Below are 22,053 nucleotides of genomic sequence, written 5' to 3'. Positions count from 1 at the left end.
AGATCACATGGAATTATGTTCTCTGAGTTAAGATAGCTTCAGTTTTTTATATCAAGCATTGTGATTTCGCTTTACTGAAGTATATACAAAATAATCTTCTAATCTTACTGCAAGTTTTTTTCAGACAATCTTAATTTGTAGCCTAAGCTGGCCTCAAACTAAGTAATTTGACAGCCTCAGCCTCCCCAGGTGCTGAGATTATAGTAATGCACCACTGTGCCAACAAAACATTGTTGCTGTATCTTTACATGTTTCTACTAATATTCATCACAAAATACACCAAGAACTAATTAGAGCAATCTGCCCCAAAAAATGTCAACCAAGAAATCCCAGCCACATAAGTTTTAAAGATTTACTTTACAATTGATACAAGTGTGTGCCTGTGCCACACACTTGCAGACAGATGCCCACGGAAGTCAGAGAAGGAGGTCTAGCTGGACGGTGGTGGTGAAAACCTTTAATCCTAGCACTCAAGATGCAGAGGCAGGCAGATATCTGTGAGTTCGAGGCCAGCCTGGTCTACAAAGCTAGTTCCAGGACAGCCGTGACTGTTACACAAAGAAACCCTGTCATGAAAAAGAAAATTAAAAGGTCTGGTACCTTGCAGCTACAATTAGATGCAATTGTGAGACACATGACATGGGTGTAGGAACCCAAACTTGGGTCCTCTGGAATAGTAGTAGTGAATACTCTTAACCACTGAATCATCTCTCCATGTCTACACATAATATGTTTATCAATGACATTAAAAAAATTAGAGGAAAAATTAATTCAGTAATTTAGCCTAAAGTATCAAAATGTACATTTCAACAGCAATAAAAAGTTTCTGAGACTTTTTCCCCATCATACTACATCTTTGAAATCTGATATGTAACTATCATTTTCACCTCAATTTGGAGTTGGATGTGGTTTGTGACGACTCTATTGTATAACGCAGGAGTAGAGGATCCCAAATTAGTGAAGATCGTATCAACAATGAGAAAAACACTTCATTTCATTTTAACATTCACTGACCAGACTACTATAAAGTAACAGAGCTAAATAAACTTATTTTCAATTCACATTAATGAATAGTTCCACATAAACTGTACCCACACTTCATAAGTTTCTTCAATTCCAATGCTAATAAATCAATACATAACAAATGATATACTAAGTTTTTCACTTTTACCACTACCAATTACAGTAAATCTGCTTCTCAATATGAACTAATTCGATTAAATTTACTAAAAATAAGAACATTAGTAATTGTGCCAAATACTTTACTATTTTACCTTCTGTGTTTCAATGTGCTTTTCTAAAATTTCTTGCTTCCTTTTTCTTACATCCTGCTGAAGTTTCAGTGCCTCCTAAAAGAATCAAAATATCATCTGAGTGACATCTAAAGACAAAGCAATACAAAAGAAGAGGGTTTCAATGAAGAAGCGTCCCAACAAAAGCAATACACTAAGTTTCTATGTGAAAAGGGTAGACTATGTATGAAAGTGTCAAAGATCAAAGAAACATCCCTTCACAGAAAAGCTGGGGGAAGGGAGGTATTTATTGCTACACACAGATCAATCCCCCCTCTTACCTGTGGTAAGTTCCTTAAGACACACACAAGCACAAACGCACAAGCGGGCAGAAGGATGTGTCTTCCTGTGTGCAGACTTTGTGTGTGACACTATCTGTGCTTACCTGTTTCTTTTTCTGTGCTTCATTAGTGTCAACTGCAGGGCTAGAAACCAGTAAGCTTTTTTGTGCAGCCTTCAAAGCAGCTGGATTATACACTGTTTTTGTGAGGCCAGTAGATGTAGACAACACCTACCAACACAAATTCAGTCTCTTAGAAGTGTTATATTCCTAATTTAAGTCTTGCTTTCTAAGAAACTTAAACTTCAAAGCATTTCTACCTAAAACTAGCATGTTGAACTAAATGCATAATTACATTTCATGACTTGAAATGAATGGTATGAGTGAATAATAAGCCCTAAAACAAACAAAAATGACTTAATACACCTATAACACAAAAAGCCAAGTGAAACATGTAGACCCTGAAATCAAAGGGGAAAGAACACTGCCATGACTGTATTTCTCAGGAAATGTTTGTGAGTACATTAGTGCCTATCTCTACTTTAAAACACAACAACAACTGAGTGTCATCCTACAATCTGGTAGTTCCAAAATACATGTCGCAATCATTCTCCATCCCATAAAGGCCACATTTTTTCTGCTTAAAGTGATCTTAACCTCTTAAGGTAAGCTGAGATGTAGCACAAACCAAAGCACTAATCATTTTTCTTTCCTGCCCACTTACAATTTTATTCCTTAACCCATGATATAAAAATACCATTAGTTAGGTAACATTAACTATCTAAAAAGTGAAAAAACTGATGGTAGGGTCTTCCTTCTGATCTACACAGTAAGACCCTGAAAACAAAAATCTACTGCTTTTTATTTTAATCTACTTAGCTCTAGAGTTTAAGTACTAGAATAGTAAAAAATATCCACATTTTTCAAGATTTAAAATTTATCCAGGCCTTGTGACAAATGCCTGTAAATCCACCACTTTGGATCTGGAAGAAGCACCGACAGTGTATTAAAGACCAGCCTTAGAACTACATATGAAACTGAAGGCATTACTACAATTCTCAAAGTCCCAGGTTGACCTCTAGCACTATCAATAAATAAATTAATACATTTAAAATGAAAACAGTACAAGTCAATAAATCCAACAGGCAATATTAAGTTACAATTTCTAAGACTACAAAGCATGAAGCATGTTTGTTTCCCAATTTTCTTCATGTACTGTAATTTTATATGGTGACATAATAGTAGCCTACGTTCTCAAGATCTAATTGTACTCACCTATGGTCTCAAAGTTTATTTTCGATTTTCTACACATGTAATAATTATGTCACCCATAAAGTTTTATTTTCTCCTTTCAAATCTTTATAATGGTTTACTTTTGTAGGGTTTGGTTAAATCCTACAGAAAAAAACTGAAAGTGATTAGACTAGACATCTTTGTTTCCTGAATTTGACACATGGGAGGCACTCGCTTAATCTTAGTTTTGGTAGGTGGGGTACAAACATTCTTCAGCAAGGTAGGAAGTCTATCTATTCCACTGTGCAGAGTATTAATTATTTCACCAAACATTTTTCTACCAAAGTAGTCATGCAAGGTTTTCCTTTTCCCTTACAAAGCTAATATAGTCAGTTAAACAGATTTCCTGATGTTAAATCATCTTGAGTTTGTAGACTAAATCGCTCCTGGCCATGATGTATTATTATGTATCTTACATACACTGGAAATTACTAATATTTTATTTGGAGTATTTGTACCTATGTTCATAACAGGTATTAGTCTGTAATTTTCCTTTCTTATCATATCCTTGGTCCGGTTTTAGTAACAAATATAAACCTAGAAGATGAATTAAAAGGTCTATCATGTGATATGCATTTATTAATATCTCCTATGACCAAGACAAAAGACAATTCTCTATAAACTGTTAAAAGATAATCCATTTATTCATTTTTCTTCCTTTTTGTCTAAATGTATTTTATATGTATTAGTGTTTTGCTTGTATGGTAGAAATATACACCATGTGCATGTCTGGTTTCCAAGGAGGTCAGAAGAGAGCTCCAGATCTGCTGAACCTTCTAAAGTTAGGATGGTTGGCAACTGCCACATAGGTTCTGGAAAACAGACCTGGGTCATGGATAAGAGCAATAAATGCTCAACTGCTGAGCCTTTTCTCTAGTTCCTACATCTCTACTTCTAGTATTAGTAAGCAGAAAAAGCAAATATTTTTCTTACTACAATGGGAGGGAAAGACTATTCTGTAAAAAACAAAATTGTTTACTATTTAGGATTACTTTGAAGTCATCTAAGCTTCATTTCTAAAATAAGTAATGCTCCAACTGAAATGTAATATAAAAGAATGCAGACATGTTAAAGTAAGTAGCTCTAGCAGGCATTTAAAGCAGTAAAGAAACGTGGTTTAACTTTAAAAGTATCTGAGGGACTATACTATATAGATAGGAAGATTAATATGTTCAGTGTTCTCACTAAGTATTCATTCAGCAAAACATGATGCCTATCTACAATACTCTATCACAGCGCACTGTGCATTCCACAACACTGACCGAGTGGAGGACTCTGATGAGAAAACAAGATTTCAAAGTTTCATTTATAAAGTATTCTGATGAGCCATACAATGCTGGCACACGCCACTCATTCCAGCACTCAGGAGGCAGAGGCTGGCAGGTCTATAAATAAAACAAGTTCTAGGACAGCCAGGACTGTTACACAGAGAAGCCCTGTCTCCGGAAAAAAAAAAAAAAAAAAAAAGCCCCAAACAGGATTTTTTTTTCTCAACAATACTAGGTAGTTTTAAAAAACTTGTAAAAATTTACATAGGCTATGCATAATACATTGTATGTGTACATATATACATATATGTGTGTGTGTGTGTGTGTGTGTGTGTGTGTGTGTGTATATCTCTTGTAAAATGGCTGAACTGAACTAACACTTGCACTGCCTGATAATTTGGTTTTGAGAACACTTAAAACCACAATCTTTAATGGAGGGTACCATTTTGTACATAAATTCTGAAATTATGTCACAACCTTTAGCCATTATCTTCAAAACTTCCTCACCCTAAAAACAACCATCATTTACGTTGCCCCATGAGTTCAACTTTTTGATCTTCCATATGATGAAAGAATTATCTTAGAAACATTTTAAACAAACAAAGAAAAATTATTTACAGTTCATAATCAATTTTCCTATAAACTATAGTTCCCAGAAAGTGCAGCCCATCTTTTAAATTAGTCAAATTTTCCTGTAATAAAAAAAAAGCCCAAGAATTCTTCACAGAGGACAATATACTAGAAAAATCATAGGAGAAAAAAGGTTTATGTATTCTATCAATCTTTGGATTTACATCAGCAAAACTGACATCAAATCAAAATTTAAAATCAAAAGGCTATTATAGCACCTCTCTTTTAGAGTCAAGAGGATTTGTTCAATGTCATTTCAAATGGCTAAATGAAAAACTGAAATGTAGCTCAATTATACCATACAACTTCCCATTTTGAAAAATTCCAAATACAAATGTTAACTTCCATCATGAAAACAGGATACTATATATCTCAGATTTTAAAAAATATATTAAGCCAGACGGTGGTGGTACATGCTTTTAATCAGCACTCGGGAGACAAAGGCAGGCGGATCTCTGAGTTTGAGGCCAGCCTGGTCTATGGAGTAAATTCCAGGATAGTCAGGACTACACAGAGAAATCCTATCTTGAAAAATAATAATAATACTTAAAAAAAGGAACATCCTATAACAAAATTAGTATCTAAAACTGGTATACTGGACACCAGGAAATTTGATTGGCAGGGTAAATGCACTCCAGGGAAAGCTAGAGCTAGACTGAGGTAGAACATAAACAAAGAGAAAAGGGTGAGCTAGAAAAGAAACTGGCCCAAGACAATACACAAAAAGTCACTCAAGGAAGATACCATACACTGCACAGCAGAAGTAATAATAACTACTGGGAGGGGAAGGGAGTCTATGAACTGTGAACTAAACAAAGTAATTGTAGGCAATAAATTCAAATTCCCTATAATAAATAAGCACTGGAATAGTACTGACAGAATGGCAACAAAAAGTTTCAAGAGGAGAATAATAAGACACCAGCTAAGATAAGTCAAAAGCCAGAAAACTGAAGGCAGTAGAGAAAAAGTAGTAGACTATAAATACTATAAATAAAGGCTTTAGGACTATACTACTTAGACAACTATTTCTAAAGATAAGGACTGGAAACTAAAATCAGCTTCTGTATGGAAAATAATTCATTTTAGGCACTGAGATGCCCAGGAGGAAGGTCTGATGCAGATTGAGGTTCAAATTTCTAGCAATGCCAAACTTTACTGAGTAAGTAATAAAACAGTACTCTAAAGAACAAATGGATGGCAGGTCGGCTAAATGCTTGATTCATTTTCAACATTCATTTCTTCTGCAGTCTTCCGACTAGAAAGAACATGGGCTACAAACTAGAGAAACAAATCTTTTGGTGCTTTGTTACAGTTGCTCTTTAGATCATTCAACTTTAACATCTTATAGTTTCACAGGTTTCAAACAAAACAATGTTAGCAGCAAAGACCCTACCTCAACATGAAAACAACATACCACATGTCTATGCAGGAAATCCATAAACAGTCTTAACAATCTGTATTTACCTTCTTATAAATAACTGTCAGCAATAACTTTAAACTAGTCAAAATAAAGTATCATCCTTCCCACTTACAAATTACTTTTAAGTAAATACAGACACATTAACATCACCAGTCTACCATTAAGTAAAAAGATTCAGAAATATTAAATGCACTGCCAATTACCATGCAGTTAGTAAACAAAGAGCTGGGTGTCAAATTGTGGTAATATTCCTAGCTCATGATCCTTTCTAATTCACTATCAGAGTTTTCAAGCTAAATTGCACAATGTCTCTTTAGAAAGTAAATATAAAAGAAAACGAAGAATGAAGCACACAGGAATAAGGGAAGCAAGTATTAAAATGTTGATGTAAAAAAGAAGGTAGCTAGGCTAATATTTTTCTTTTTCAGCAAATAGGTATGAGTAAGAGCTATCAATACTATTAAGAAGCAGGAGTTTGGAGCTATGAAAAAAATTAAAAATGAAGATGCCACCTGAAAAACATTTATGAAGCCAAGACAAACACATCATGCTATTCTTACCTTCTCAGTTGCTGAAACAGATGGCTTTGATACAAAACCCAACCTGTCCTTCACAGATAACTTAGTTACACTCTAAAAAGATTAAAACGGACATGTTCAGTGTTTCCCCAAACATATATTACGTCTGTTGGGACTTTGAACATCCTGATTCTACTAATATATACTGAGATAATGCATAACAATACTAGCCACAGAAACTTGGGCCTTTAAAAAAAAATGGGAGAAAGAAACAAGGAGAAAGAAGAGGATGGGGAAAGGAAAAGGATAAGAAGGAAATATGTATCGAAATTCTAAACAGTCTTTAATTTTAACCATAAAAAATTACAATGTAAAGTATGTCCTCAAGTAGTTTAAAGTTCCTCCCGGAACTGTATATGAACTAGTAGAGAGTATGTACATTTTAAAATAGATGTGAACATTTAAAGTATGAGCTTGCTTCATAAGCTTAAAAACAAGGGTCATTCATTCTGGAAGTATGTTTATAATTAAATACACTATACTTAGTGATTACTTAGATACAATTTAAAAATAACAGTTCATCTATTTGCACTCTGAACCATCTTACAGAATCTCATCTTACTCTATTCATCAAGAATTATCAAAACCAGCATCTGCCATGGCATCCATTAGCTAAGTAAGATGCTATGCCCTAACCCAATTTTGTACAGCAAATCTTGAAACACCTGGAGAAAATGGCAAGCTAAATCTCTGAGACAGCGAGTGTAGAAACAAGAAACTGGCACTCAAATATGGAACTGGAAAAGAAATGACATAAGGAGAAGAGAATCCCAATCAGTAATAAGTGATGCAAAGTTCTAAACAGGGCAAGTGAGTTCTTAAAGCAACAGATTGTCAATCAAGCACATGTAACCTGATGGCTTAAGTCTTCCCTTCTCAAATGTTTTCTGTTCACTCTACTGCATAATTAGCGGAGATAGAACTCTAAGTAAAAAGATAATAGAAAAAAATAAGATTTAGTGTACTGAAAATTACTCAGGCAAAGTTGTTTAAATACACCTCCACAAAGTGAAAAAGAGACCTTTCTTGTAAGTATTAACTAGGAAAAAGAATTTAAGATTAAATTTTCTAGCAGAAGGCAATGAAAATGTTATGGTAAAACTAACTTATAGGTGGAGTTCAAAAATATAAATACCATATTTCTGTGCAGCACACATATCATTAACTATAATTCTAGTTACAAAGGAAAATTAATATATAACAGACCTGCTGACAAAACCTTCTATTTACCTGGGGAAGGTCTGTAGTAGCACTCTGGGCTTCTGCTGGTTCAACAGTACCTGAAGGTACGGGACCCAACCGCTCTTTGACAGACTGCTTCACAACAGGTAAAATGGGTTGCTGAACTAACGGCTGTATTACCTCAAAACAAAAGAAAAAATAAAAACAAGCTAGTTAGTAAAGGAAGATAAAATCCAACAGGGTGATTTTGTACTTATATAACCATATAAAGAAAGCTTAAAAATGTAGCTTTATAATCAAATTCAACAATCTTTCGATTGGTTGTTTAAACAATCAAAAAACTAGACTATTCTATATCTCAGGGGTGGGGGGGTAGAAGAGAAAGAAAAAAGAATTCTTAAGATGACCGTATAGGGTAAACTTATGAAATACACAGCCATCATTTAATGAATGATTACTTCCCAGGAACTATTCTAGATGTGTTACACAACCATCTTGTAATTCTCTAAACTAAGACTAGCCTCACAAACTAATGAAAGAATAGTTGGGAGAAGTAACTGTCTCAAGTCTCTATAGTAGTAAAACCAGGTGTCACTTGGCTCACAAGCCTCTGCTTAAACTCTGTTAAAAGAGCCCAAGAAATCAAGACTTCACACCAATTTCTCTTACCTTTGGGGAAGTGGTCTGTAACTGCTGAGTAGTTCCTTCTCTGTGCCAGTAAACTTTAATAAAGCGGTTATTTAATACTGCTTCTGTACTTGAGATCGCTTTCTTTGCTTCTTCATATGTTGCAAATTGGATAAGGGCACCTTCAGGATCACCATTATAGGCAACCTAAGATTCAGCATATTGAGGACAGTTTACTTCTAAAGGAATACATGGCTTTAGACAGTCACTTTCTCAGGATGTGAAATGCTGATTGTTCCATTGAAGAGCTTATCATCACAGCTCCTTATACCTATGCTAGCCATACAACATGCCAACTTGGTCACCCTCATAGCTGCTTCCAAATAACATGGGAAGGTTCTTTGTACTTATTTACTTGTTTGTTTAAGGGTGTAAGAGAAAACTTTATTTGAGGCCCAGATCTGAGTGACCATGAAACAAAGATTTAGATTTCAATGTGGAAGCAGTTTTGTGATTTTTTAGTTTTACAGAACAAAGACAGGTCAGAGCAAGTCATTAGTGCCAACAGCAATGCTGGTATGTGGTGTGAATTTTTGAAGAAGTGAGGCCAGTGGTAGGTTACCAGATCATTTAGAGGAGCTGCCATTACAAACTGTACTGAATAGTTTTACGTCAATTTGACACACGCTACAGTCATCTCAGAGGAAGGAATGTCAAAAATGCCTCCATAGGCTGTGCACAAGCCTCTAGGGCATTATCTTTAACCAATGACTGATGTGGAAGGATGTGGGATCCTCCCTGGGCTAGTGGTCCTGGATTCTGTAAGAAAGCAGGCTGAGTAAGATAGTATGCTGTACTCCTCTATGGCCTCTGCAACAGCTCCTGCCTACAGATTCAAGCCCTGCTTGAGTTCCTGACCTGACCTCCTTCGACGATGAACTGTGATGTGGAAGCATAAGCTGAATAAAACATTTCCTCCCCAAGTTGCTTTGGTTACGGTGTTTCATCAAGGCAATAATCCTAACTAAGACACAAGCTCTCAGAGATGCCTGAGCTCTCCCAAGAGAAAACTGCGGAAGTGAGTCTGACCACTGAATCCTCTGGCCCATCCATCTATCAGAGGCCAAACCAGCAGCATCACCACTTTGTTTTACAATATCTCCTTTCTTTATTAAGTTAGCCTACTTCAGGCATTGCATCATAGTAACAAACAATTTATACAAATTCTTTAAATTTCTCTAATTTAAAGTTTTCTTAAGCTCTTTAAATAATTACTGACAATACCATTCCACACCTCTTACCTGTAAATTAACCAATGTTCCAAATCGACTAAAATGTTCATTAAGTTTGCTGATATTATTTAATTCTGGAGGAACTTTCCTTAGTTCAAGTTTAGTATTTTCGTTTCCAAACTGAACCTTCTTTTGGAAACCTGGGCTGTTTGTCCTATTAAAATTTGGTCTGTAAGCAAAAATCAAGTTGGTCAATATATTTTTAAATCCTGATTCCAACTACTACAAAGGAATAAATTTTTACAGGTGCAATGAATATTCTTAATATAACCAATTTTTCTTCAAAATTGGAAGTTTTTTCTTTCAGTTTCCAAATTAGTAGTTAGTGTCTTTTATGGAAGTCATATGAGAAGTTTTACCATAGCCTTTTATTTATACAATTTTCATTTTTTGTTAATTATTTTTATCCAAAAAGATACTACTACCTGCATTTAGTCAAAATGTACATACAATTCTTCTATTCTACAAGTTAGCTTACTAAAAGGTATTTCATTTTCAGACTTTTGTAACTTTAATTTTTGATATAAAGATGACACCTCAACCTGTTTCTAGTTTAAGAAGAAATAAAATTAGGGGAAACACTATCTGTGACCCAATGAAATGATCTCTTCCCCTTTACCACAGATTTAATCACAAAACCAGATATAAAAACTACTCCTTCTGCACTATTAAATGTGGCCCTAATCTCTCTTCATATATGCAAATATATGCATAATATTACACCCTCTTATATTCCGACTTTCTTCCTTTTTCAAAGTTCTTTCTGATCTACTCAGTACCTTCTTCAACCTCTCCAGGCCCCCCAAAGCCCTTTGCAGTTCCTAGTAGGAAGTGCCTATGGTGAGGAAGTCTCCACTAAGATCTTCTACATCCTTTCTCTTTGGAGCAAGGCTCATAACTATCCTGTATACATCTTCTACTCAATAATACATCTAACTTGTATAAGGAGTTGTTTCTACCTGAGGTGAAAGAGGAAAGAGTAAAAACTTATCATGCCACTTTTATAAGAAAATAGCTTTGTAGTGCCAAACCAAACTCTAAAACTTGTAGAAAAATAAAATTATAGCTGAGGACAGCTTACAGATCTGTACAACCTAACTTTTTTAAGAGAAAAGATTACATGGTTATAATAAACCAGCAATAAGCCGGGCGGTGGTGGTGCACGCCTTTAATCCCAGCACTCGGGAGGCAGAGGCAGACGGATCTCTGTGAGTTCGAGGCCGGGCTGGACCAACAGCCTCCAAAACAATACAGAGAAACCCTGTCTCGTAAAAACCAATAATAATAATAATAAACCAGCAATAATCAATGTTCCACAAGAATTTTCAATACTCTGTCAGCTTACTTATCAAACCATGTCTTCTTTGTAGAAACTCCAGGTTCCCCAGATCCAATGGTTCTTTTCCTTGATTCTGAATCCACCACTATCCTCATACTACTCTTATTAGGAGGCTTTTCTGTGTCAAAACAAAAGAAAGTAGGCATTAATACTTTTTGTGTTTATGTCAGCTACTTCTATGAAAGTGTTTAGGCTTTTTATCCAAATGAACATATTTTATAAGCAAAAGGGTAAATATACATTTAAATACAGTAGTTCAAGGGAATTTTAGTCTACTTCAGATATTTTTACTTCACACTTAGCTCCAAGACTTATGCTAAATGTGATTCTGTAGGCTACTTCTTTAAAAGAAAAATCCATGCCACTCCTCCAATTTGCCATCACTCTCATCATAAAACCAAAATATAAATATACAAATAAGTCACCTTGAGACCTTAAGTTCATAGTTTTAAATCAAAGGCACAATTATAAGCTCAAACATAACAATCAAACTACCTTGCAAATTGGCAAACCGTAATAATACTGTTTAAATAACAGTGTGCTAACATAACTGAAACTATATTTTAAGACATATTTAAGACTGAATGTAGTTGTAGAGCATTACAGACATCTATTAACCAGTATTTTACAAACACTGTACTAAAGCAATTATAGTACAAGTTTGCCTTACTTGTTATGTAGCCTGCTGTCTTAACTGGGCTTCTACTTCCAGATTTCTCTTGTCGTGTATTTAAACATAAAGACAGAGGCTCCAGTCTATGTCCCAAAGCCCCGCTGCTTTCTTCAGTTTTCTAGTTCTCCTGTGACACTGGAACATCCCATCCCATCAACACTTGCTATTACAGCTTACATCCCTCGACATTCCCAGCACTCCATACTTAAGAAGAAAACTTGCTAAATTTCTCCTTCCCCCTGCTCTATTTTCTCTCCATATACTACAGCTAGCCCCTAAAATACACACAAGACATACCTACATTTCACTATCTCTTCTTCCTTACCACACCCACTCATTCACTAGTCCTGAAAATTGGCAGCCATTCAAATTACTACACTTGTTCATGGAAGAAAAAGAAATAACCGATATCACGTTCTGACACTTAAGAATATGAGTGCTCAGGGTTATTTCAGTATTTATGTATGTGTACTTTGTCTGCACATACGTACACTGTGCATATGCCTAGTGCCTGAAGAGAAGGAGGCATCAGATGTGAGGTACACGTGGGTGCTGGGACGGAAACCCAACCCTGGTCTTCTGCAGGAGCAGTCCTACTTGTCAGTTTTTAACTGGCCTCCAAGAGACATGTGCTAGTGTTGACTACGTTCCCTCTTAGGGCTCTCGGGAACCCCTTTAGTCTGTGGCCTTTGGGCTTTACTGCTTTCAGCCCCCATGTAAGCATGACTCCCGCCCTCATCTCACTCCAGTATCTCCCTAACGTCCTTCTTTCATCTATCTCTCCCAGCTTTCTCAGAGTTCAGGGTAATGGGGGGAAGGACCTGAAAATAGACAAAAACTGTTCCTCTGGTCGTCAACCATGCAGAAGTCAGTGTGGATCATAATATCCTTTACTTCCGTATTCACGATTCCAAAATAAGTAATTTCTAGTCAGCTGTCTTCATCTATCTCAGACTTCAAATCGGGTATTTCTAATAGGTGACTTACAATTTTTCTACCAATCTGTTCTTTTTGTAACAAATGGTATTATCACTTGCCAATTGCCAACACAGAAACTAGTACTTGATTTCAGCCTTTACATTTAGTAAATCATGTTGTCAATTTTCTCTATTAAATATAAATCTTCTCAGTTCCCACTGCTGCTACTCTAGACCAGCTCTGTCACCTGTTTTAAAATTCTTCAACTGTCATCACTGTCCTGTGAACTCCGACAATTCCTCCTTCCTTTTTGAGACAGAGAGTTGAGTTTCTCAGACGTGTAAGTTGTGTATGCTTTCACTGTCCCCTTGCTCTGGCTGACTGACTTGTCAGTGTATTGTCTGAACTGTTTGTATGAACACCATGCCATACTGATCTCAGTGGGAAAGGACCAAAGTGCAAGCTGTGCTTTCTGTAGGTGGTAGTGCACTCACATGACCAGCTCTCCAGCAGGACTGTCTTAGTCCTGCTTCCCATACTTAGCTCACTGGCTCTTTTGTAGAATCTCTGAGCTATCCGATATCCTTTTCCACTTTACCATACTTCTGTTATCTGAAAGCTAAGAAACACAATAAAGTGTTTTTCACCCAGTAACTGATGCGTTTGCTACACCTCTATTTTCTCTTTCAGATTCACTTTCATTAAGATTTACTTGAAAATAAGTATTAAAAACAAAAGTGCCTCATGATATGCAACTAGCAAATGTATCTAATAATATACACATACCATTTCCACTACTATTATCAGTTCTATACTATTGTTCTGGTTAAGACTGACAACACAGGATAATTCCTGCCTATATCCACCTGTGGGAACACCTATCCAGTTCTCATCCTTAGAAATATAAAAAGAATTTTGAGAGCAAATAAGTCATTTTTATATTAGAATTCTATAGCATCAAAAGGGTCCAAAATGTTTTATTTAATGATTAATCCATACCAAGATTTAAAGTATGAAGACTATGCCTGATTACCAAATATCCCATGGTAAATTAATGCCATGGTTCAGGCTTCCAGAAGTGTATAATTAAATAAATCATATTACTACAAGCCTTTTATACAACTGTATAAATCCAGAATAAGAAATTTGAAACCTAAAAAGGGGATTGGTAAGAATATATTGAGATGAAAAACAAAAAGGACTGAAAAAAGACATGGCATTCATACAAACAACCCTCAATTTAAATGGGTTCCTAAATCAGCTGACAAATAAAAGCCACGTTATTAAAGCAAAATGCATTTCCAAACTATCACACAATATACACTATATTAGAACAGTATTAAAATAATCATTATACAACTATGACTATGAGAAAATACATTCATATTTCTAACTAAGTGTATATTTTATCTCTCAATAAGAGCACTTTTTTAAAAGATTTTATTTATTATGTATACAGTATTGTGTCTGCATGTATGCTTTCAGGCCAGAAGGGGGCGCCAGATCTCATTATAGATGGTTGTGAGCCACCATGTGGTTGCTGGGAATTGAACTCATGACCTCTGGAAGAGCAGCCAGTGCTCTTAACCTCTGAGCCATCTCTCCAGCCCCCCAATAAGAGCACTTTTGAATCATGCAACATTATTCACAAATAACTGAAATTACCATAATGCCAATGGCTATGTGGTAAAAGTTACATGCAAAGGATTTGGTCTCTCTTCCTTCCCTCAATCACAACTAGAAATCAATCTGGCATTGAACTGGATTTAGAAATACTATTACTCATTAGCAGAACACATCTATGCCAATCCAAAGAAGCAAAACAGGAATGAAGTAGGAGTTGCCAGTAAAACCAGGGAATCTTGAAAGAATTTTTAATGAAAATATAGGGCTGGACAGGGAGCTCAGTGTCTAAAAGGGAGTACTAACCTGCAGATGACCTGAGTTCAGTACCCAGTACCCACATAGGGCAGCTCACAACCACTGTAACTCTAGCACCTGAAACAACACCCTCTGCTGGACTGCTTGGGCACATCCATTCACATTCATATCCGTGTACTTAACACATCATTAAAAAGTACTTCTTTCTTTCTAAGTGCTAAACTGACCCAAAGAAAGAAAGGTTTCTGTAAACTAACCAGGGCAGGAGAGAAATTCAGAGGATTAGTAAACATTACAAACAACTATAATCTTAAGGGGCTACTTTTCCATTATAGGCAATGTGTATGTCTCATACATAGAAGCAACTAAAAAAGGAAACTTTTTTTTCCTGCTACCACTGATGATTAATTACTGGATTACCTTAGGGAGAATTTAACAGTATATTGGATAGAAACATACACATTAAGGCTCTCAAAGAGGGTAAACATATGAACAGATTCTGTGATACCTCAAAGGATATAAATTTGAATTAGACATGTTCTCCATATCATATCCAACCACAACATGCTTTCCAAATATAGAAGGAAGATACTCAGAATCCGACAGACTCCAATAAATAAACACAAAACCTCAAATTGTAAGTAATCCTAAATTTAGCACTCTACATAGGTAGTTATTTAAGTTGGACATGTATATGCAACTGAAAAGTCTTGATATTTTATTCTATGTAAGACAGCAAATTCAAATGGCATGATTAAAATAAAACACCTATTTCTGCCTCCATGATGTTTTTTCTAACAATCTTTCATGTCCTTTGTTATCTACTACACTGTTTCAAACTGAACTACTGCCACAGTGTAACGCTATTAAAGAACTTTTGCTGGCCTGCCTCAGTCTAAACTCTAACTTCTTTATAATTTAGCTAAAAATCTGTCTGTCCTAGAATACAGAAGATGAATTAACTGCTAGACCACATTTCCTTGTGCTAAAAAGCGTCAAATTTTAGCATGTCAAGTGTACAAATCGCATATAGAGCACATAATTTCATTATCCAAACTAGGAGTTCTTACTCTTTCTAATGCTGTGACCCTTTAATACAGCTCCTCCTGCTATGGTTAGCCCCCAACCATAACATCATTTTTGTTGCTACTTTGTAACTGTAATTTTGATACTGTTATGAATTGTGATATAAAAACTCCTGGAGATAGAGGTTTGTCAAAGGGAATCATAACCCACAGGTTGTAAGTCTCTGGATTAAGTGAATCAGAGAGATCACAAATGAATCAAACTGTAACAAACAATATATCTGAGATACACGCTTTGGGGGAATTTCATAAAATGAAATTGACAGATCAGAGAACCAAGGGAGCAAACCATCACCACACCTTCTTATGTCTTCCCTCTCTCTGTCATTTGTTTACCTGCCTAGAGATCAGCACAGAGCTATGTGCATGATAAGAAGCACCCTGCTACTACGCTACACCCCACGCTGCTTTACCACCATTCACATTGTGAAGTAAATAAAGGCTGCTCACAATACCTCTGGGTGGCAAATCCATATCCCCTGACGTCAGTCCTATCAAGTTAGGCCTTTGCGCATGCACTCTGTGTCTATACATAGGTCTGGAAGTGCTTGTTATACTTGGCGCTTCAGGATTGTAGCCATCTGTATCGTATGTATCTGGTAACACAAAAACTGTAATTAAATAACAGTTACAGAAGAAAAATCACTTGATAACTTTTAAACACTGACAATACAAAAGTAATATAACTTATCATTAATAAACATAAAATTAATGTATTTTAAGTATAATAGTTACATAATAACAAAAAATGTTACCAATAGAAATCTTCCAAAGACCTTAATTGAGTGATTTACTATTAATTCATCAAGTCCACCTTGTACTGTGTAATTTTAGTGATAAATTTTGTCCAGTATTTTTAAGTCACTAGATACGTTTAAAGCTCTGCTTTAAAACTATATCGCATTACGAATTTAGAGGGGACCAAAACCGTACCTGCGGTAAAAAGGGAAGGGGGAGCAGGAGGAGGCTGGTGATGAATGCCAGTTGTAACGACAGTAGGAACAGAGCTGGTTGCAGAGTTGGGGGGCGCATCCATGCCAGATGGCTGTAAAGGAGGGAGTGGAGGTGGTGGTCCTGTCAAAACCAAAGAATAAGAAATATCATCTGAAAGCAAACAAATGAAATAAATTATTATATATTCAAACCTAATATTCTTTTTATTAATTAAAAGGTTTTCTATAAAGAGCAAGCTCTTGTAAGTAAACTAGCTTTTTATGCTAAGTATTCTTTTCTTAATCTATTCCAAAACAGCCTTTGCTGCAAACTATGAAGGACTATAGGCAGATCATAATGTATATAAGTCACAAGCTTTTAAAAGTCACAGTAACAAGTTCATTAAAGGCTGAACTGTTCATTCCAAATGGGAGTACACTTGGTTTCTACCAGGCATGAATGGGCTTACTTCATAAATTGTTAACAAGCACGAAATTATTAATTTAATAAAAAGAAACAAATACCAGGAAACAAATTGATCTGCTGACCTGTGACAGGTGGCAGGCTGGGTGGTAATGGACCTGGAGGTGGAACTGGGGGTCTAAGATTCACAGGTGGGGGTGTGAGAATTGGGGGAGGGGGAGGCAGTCCAGGAGGAGGTGGTCCTTCAACAACAGGTGGCTGTGCTGGGAAAGGCAGCATCCCAGGCAGGTTCACATCCTCGACTACTACTGGGTCACTGCCATGATCAAAAGGACACATGTCTCCTCTCATGCAAAACCCCTTTTCTGTAAGCAAAGGATTGTTACAAATAAATGTGAAAAGCTCTGGAAATACAATTATCTCTGAGCTAACAAACAGCAAATAAGCATACTAAGTAATATAATATAATCTTACATAACTGTGTCAGATATTTATCATTAGATAATACACCTAGTTCTTAAATCTCTTGTTTTACACTAAAACCACATTGCAACTATGCTTTCAATACTAAACATAATCTTTTATCATAAATCCTTAAACATCTTTGATTCTCTTTGAAAAATTGTACATGGGATATGCTTACTTTTATAGGCCCTACATATATTCCAATAATTGATTTCTAAAGAATGATTTGGTCAAAAATGTTCAAGTGAGCAAACTCCTTGAAAAGTAACTCAGATGGTATTTTTTGTCAACCCCAACAATATTATAAACAATCTAAGTTGTTAATAGCAGCGAACTAATGGAAGATATTATGAAATTCATAAAGTGTAAAAGCTAACCTATCCTTTCTAATATCACTAAGTAACTCCTTCCTTTTGAATTATACAATCTAAACAAATAATTTAGGCAGAAATACAAATGTCTGCCTACAAAATATAGACACAAAATAAAATAGGTGAAAATACAAACAAATCCATCATAAAATAATTGAGTAACTTACCATCATAATCTCTACACCGTTTCTTTGGCATTGGTGGCCTCACGTAAGAGTTGTGATCTACCTGGTCTTCATGAAATTCTGACCAACTTTCAGTAGTGTTATTACCATGGTGAGTAGGAGCAATTACGGTTATGGTGCTGCTCAAAGTAGGCACAGGATAGTGGCCAGATGAGATGTTAGACACCGAAGAGACTGGTGTATAATTATTTTCTAGTGGATCTGTTCTGTCCAGGTCATATTTAGGTTTCACCAGATCCCTTTCTGAAAGAAAACATAGAAATAACTTATGAAACTATATTCATAAAAAAAATACCCAGATCTTAAAAATACAGTGACAGTTTTTGCTAAACATATAGAATAGTCTAAACTAGGCACAAATGTTCTCCTTTTAAAAGTTACTTAATAACTCATTGGTCAAAGTGCAGAAAATAAGTAACTGGAGTGCTAAGTCCTACATGGGACAGCTATGTCACAGCCTTTCCCAAGTATTTAAGGAGACAGAAAGACTGTATATAGAGCCACAATTCAAGGAGATTGTTAAGAGCCAGAAAACAAGGAAGACTGATGTCAAATAATGCCTTCTGAACATAAGGCCACTACATTCATGAACTCGCAGCCAATGTGGTTGCCTGCCAATCAAGGCAACTCCACCATGGAGAGGAGGAGGACTCAGGAGGCCCCACTCTTAGCTCAGGAGCTATCAGAGGCCAATGGCTGCAAGGCAAGGAAGTTTACTTCAGCAGCACGCCTAGGAGAAGTTGGCTGTGCTACAATGGATTGTGATGTAGACTCATGCACATCCAGGCAGCACTCATTTCACTTGGTGGGTTATTTAAAATATTAAAAAGACATCAGGTTGAAGAGTGAGGGGAATAGATGTGGGAGGAGCTGGCAGTATAACAGTATTTTGTATTTACGTATTACCAAGAAGTGTTTTTAAATTTTTAAAAATAAAACTGCTCAATAAATATACATTGTGTCAAGATTAGTCAATTTACTTGAAATAAAAATCTTATATAGAAAAATTTAAAGAGCATTCACACGCCAGCCTTGGTGGTGCACACCTTTAATCCCAGTTCCTGGAAGGCAGAGGCAGGTTAAGTTCAAAATCAACCTGTTCTATATATAGTATGTTCCAGGACAGCCAGAACTATATAGTGAGACCTTGTCTTGAACAAAAAACAAAAATAAGTAATAAAGTTTTTTAAAGCAGTATTCCCAGAAGTTAGCCATGGAGGAGCATGCCTTTTATTCCAGTACCCAGGAGGCAAAGCATGCAGATCTCTGGATGTTTGAGGAGAGTCTGGTGTACATAACCAGTTCTGAGCTAGTCAAGTCTACACAGTGGGAACCTGTATACAAAAGAAAGAAAAGAAAAAGAGGCATTCTCAAAAGTCACGGTAGGAGGCTGGGCAGGGCAGGGTTGGCACAAGCCTTTACTCCTCGCACTTGGGAGGCAGAGGCAGGTGGACAGGAAAGATAAAAGACAATACACCGAGTCTCATGGAAGGATTTTTACAGTAAAGAACTGCAACCAAATCACAAACACACGGATCACTAACCCCTGCTCCGTGTCCTGCTTCTGCTCCTCGTCCTGCTTCTGTCTCTGTCCCTGTCACGAAGCCTCTCTTTACTCCAACTCCGACTCCGACTCCTGCTGTAGCTGCGACTTCTCCCCCGCCTTCTGTTATACCGGTCTCTGTAGGAATCTCTTCGAGGAGGGTTTCGGTCATAATCTCTTTTTCGAGAACGGTCATCTTTTTTCCTCTCATCACGGCTTCTAAAAAAATGTATCATCACATTATGTGAATAATGCTGAAGTAAATCTAAGGGGGAAAAAACCTCCAAATATGTAAGTTGTGTCATTGTCATAATACATACACAGGCAACTTCACTTATGCTAAAATCTCTTTTAAAAGTAAATCAACTCATTTCTTAACTCTTATATAGAATATGTATCTTATAAACAGTCTATACTTACAATCACATTTGCTAGTATCACTTGTATCATACTCCTAATACTTTTGACACCATAACAGAAAAAAATAATCACACTAAAGGGAGCCTTCAATTCCTCCCCCAAAAACCTAAAGTCCCAAATAGACTCTCTCATTGGAGCCACTGGATCTGAAGGGAGGAAGAGCAGTGTCAGTAGCAACGAATACACAAAGCACTGTTCTAAATCTTACCCCTCGCACATACATTGGACCTAGATGTTCCTGTTAGAAAAGGACCTAGTTACACTCTCCTGGACCAATAAAAGAATAGCAGTGCTGAGAATAGCCATGGCACATGCCTGCAATATAATCCTAGCACCCAGGAGGCAGAGGCAGGATTGCCATGAATTGTACACCACCCAATTGGGAAAGTCCTATCTCAAAAAGAAAAAAAATCCAAAAGAAAACAAAGAAAATGTAAATGCTACCTGTCCCTATGTAAAATATGGTCATTGTAAAAGGAAGAAATCCAGCCAGGCATTGGTGGATTGGTGGTGCACACCTTTAATCCCAGCACTCGGGAAGCAGAGGCAGGCGGATCTCTGTCAGTGTGAAGTCAGCCTGGTCTACAGAGTGAGTTCTAGGACAGCCTTCAAAGCAATAGAGAAACCCTGTCTCAAAAAACAAAAAAGAAGGAAGAAGAAGACCTAAACATTAAGAATGTCTCAATAAGTTACCTATTGTCTCTGTACCGGGAGCTGGACTGGGGAGGACTATGATTCAGTCTTCTGGAAAACTTCTTCTCTCGCTCTTCCTCCTTTGTGAGCTAATATAAAAAATGGACATTTTACAGTGATTATTTGCCACGTTACTATTTTAATGACTTAATATTAAGCTTAATTTGTATAATAGAAACACAAATTATTCACAAATATTCAAGCAAAATTAATTTCTCTACCAAATACAACCCTTTAACCTATAACCTGTAACTGTCAAAAAGTTAAAACTGAACAGTAAAGTCATAAATCCTTTAGATAATAGCAACACAAAGACAATTTAAGCGAATGCCTTCATTTTAACATATGAAAGCCAATGTCTTCCTTATTTCAAAAACATACAGTCATGCTTCTGTTTCATGGACTTGGTCTCACATCACAGAACACAGAACACAGTAGTAATCAAGTCATAAACAAACACAGAGAAAATACCATGAAATGAAGCTGTTTTTTAGTATAACATACCAATAACCACACAAAATGAGAGTCACTCTAGAGCATCATTCAACTATCTATTACTGTTTTCTACAAGCCTAACTTGGAAAAATGCTTCTTTCAACAATTTGGCCCCCATCAGTTGTTTTTCACTTCAAATTCTCTTGCCAATCCCTACAAGAAACAAGTATAACAAAACCTATCAGACGCAGTTTTATTTAGAACTTTTAGACTCACTATATAGCGAAGGCTGACTGGAAACTTAAAACCCTTATATCTCAGCCTCAAGTGCAGGTATGTGTCTTAGGATATCCAAATCTCCTTGTACATGTTCCTCCTCCTATTTGCCATAATGTATTCTTTCAAGTAAAACAAGTAACACTCCATCTTACATACACTCACAGCAATATATTTTACACACCACACACACACTATAATACATGCCCAGGCAGAAATTTTTAGTGTTTTCACACCATGTGGCAATTTTGATAATTCTAAAAACTCATCTACAAAAACCTGTCACAAATGGTTGAGAAAAATATTAAAAATAACAACTTTATGCCGGGTGTTGGTGGTGCATGCCTTTAATCCCAGCACTAGGGAGGGAGAAGCAGGCGGATCTCTGTGAGTTCGAGACCAGCCTGGTCTACAGAGCAAGTTCCAGGACAGACTCCAAACCAATACAGAGAAACCTTGTCTCAAAAAAAAAAAAAAAAAAAAAAAAAAAAAGAATACTAAGCCTTTGCCATCATCATGTACTAGACAGGGGCCCAGATAAACTCAAGAGT

The 22,053-nt window shown here is 36.3% G+C and overlaps 1 protein-coding gene across 17 annotated transcripts in view; it reads right to left on the bottom strand.

Annotated features, from left to right (window-relative positions):
- Rbm26 (RNA binding motif protein 26) overlaps positions 1-22,053 on the bottom strand; it is a 74,021-nt gene that overhangs the window by 28,720 nt on the left and 23,248 nt on the right. For 11 of the 17 annotated variants that reach the window (XM_021227239.2, XM_021227242.2, XM_021227240.2 and 8 more), the window contains exons 4-16: positions 20,792-20,880; positions 19,680-19,897; positions 18,118-18,378; positions 17,240-17,479; positions 16,692-16,862; positions 16,214-16,354; positions 11,208-11,319; positions 9,872-10,031; positions 8,613-8,777; positions 7,992-8,123; positions 6,744-6,815; positions 1,678-1,803; positions 1,275-1,349 (exon numbers count right to left, since the gene is read on the bottom strand). In XM_021227239.2, coding sequence (XP_021082898.1) covers positions 1,275-1,349; positions 1,678-1,803; positions 6,744-6,815; positions 7,992-8,123; positions 8,613-8,777; positions 9,872-10,031; positions 11,208-11,319; positions 16,214-16,354; positions 16,692-16,862; positions 17,240-17,479; positions 18,118-18,378; positions 19,680-19,897; positions 20,792-20,880 — 1,962 coding nt within the window. The remainder of the gene's footprint in view (positions 1-1,274; positions 1,350-1,677; positions 1,804-6,743; positions 6,816-7,991; positions 8,124-8,612; positions 8,778-9,871; positions 10,032-11,207; positions 11,320-16,213; positions 16,355-16,691; positions 16,863-17,239; positions 17,480-18,117; positions 18,379-19,679; positions 19,898-20,791; positions 20,881-22,053) is intronic. The other 6 variants (XM_040749240.1, XM_040749202.1, XM_040749464.1 and 3 more) reach the window with 4 other exon arrangements.

The sequence above is a fragment of the Mesocricetus auratus genome, unplaced genomic scaffold (assembly GCF_017639785.1).
Source record: "Mesocricetus auratus isolate SY011 unplaced genomic scaffold, BCM_Maur_2.0 Super-Scaffold_2245, whole genome shotgun sequence".
NCBI classification, from domain to species: domain Eukaryota; kingdom Metazoa; phylum Chordata; class Mammalia; order Rodentia; family Cricetidae; genus Mesocricetus; species Mesocricetus auratus.
Note: the sequence above shows the minus strand (reverse complement) of the source record. Positions and strands in the feature narration are given on the sequence as shown.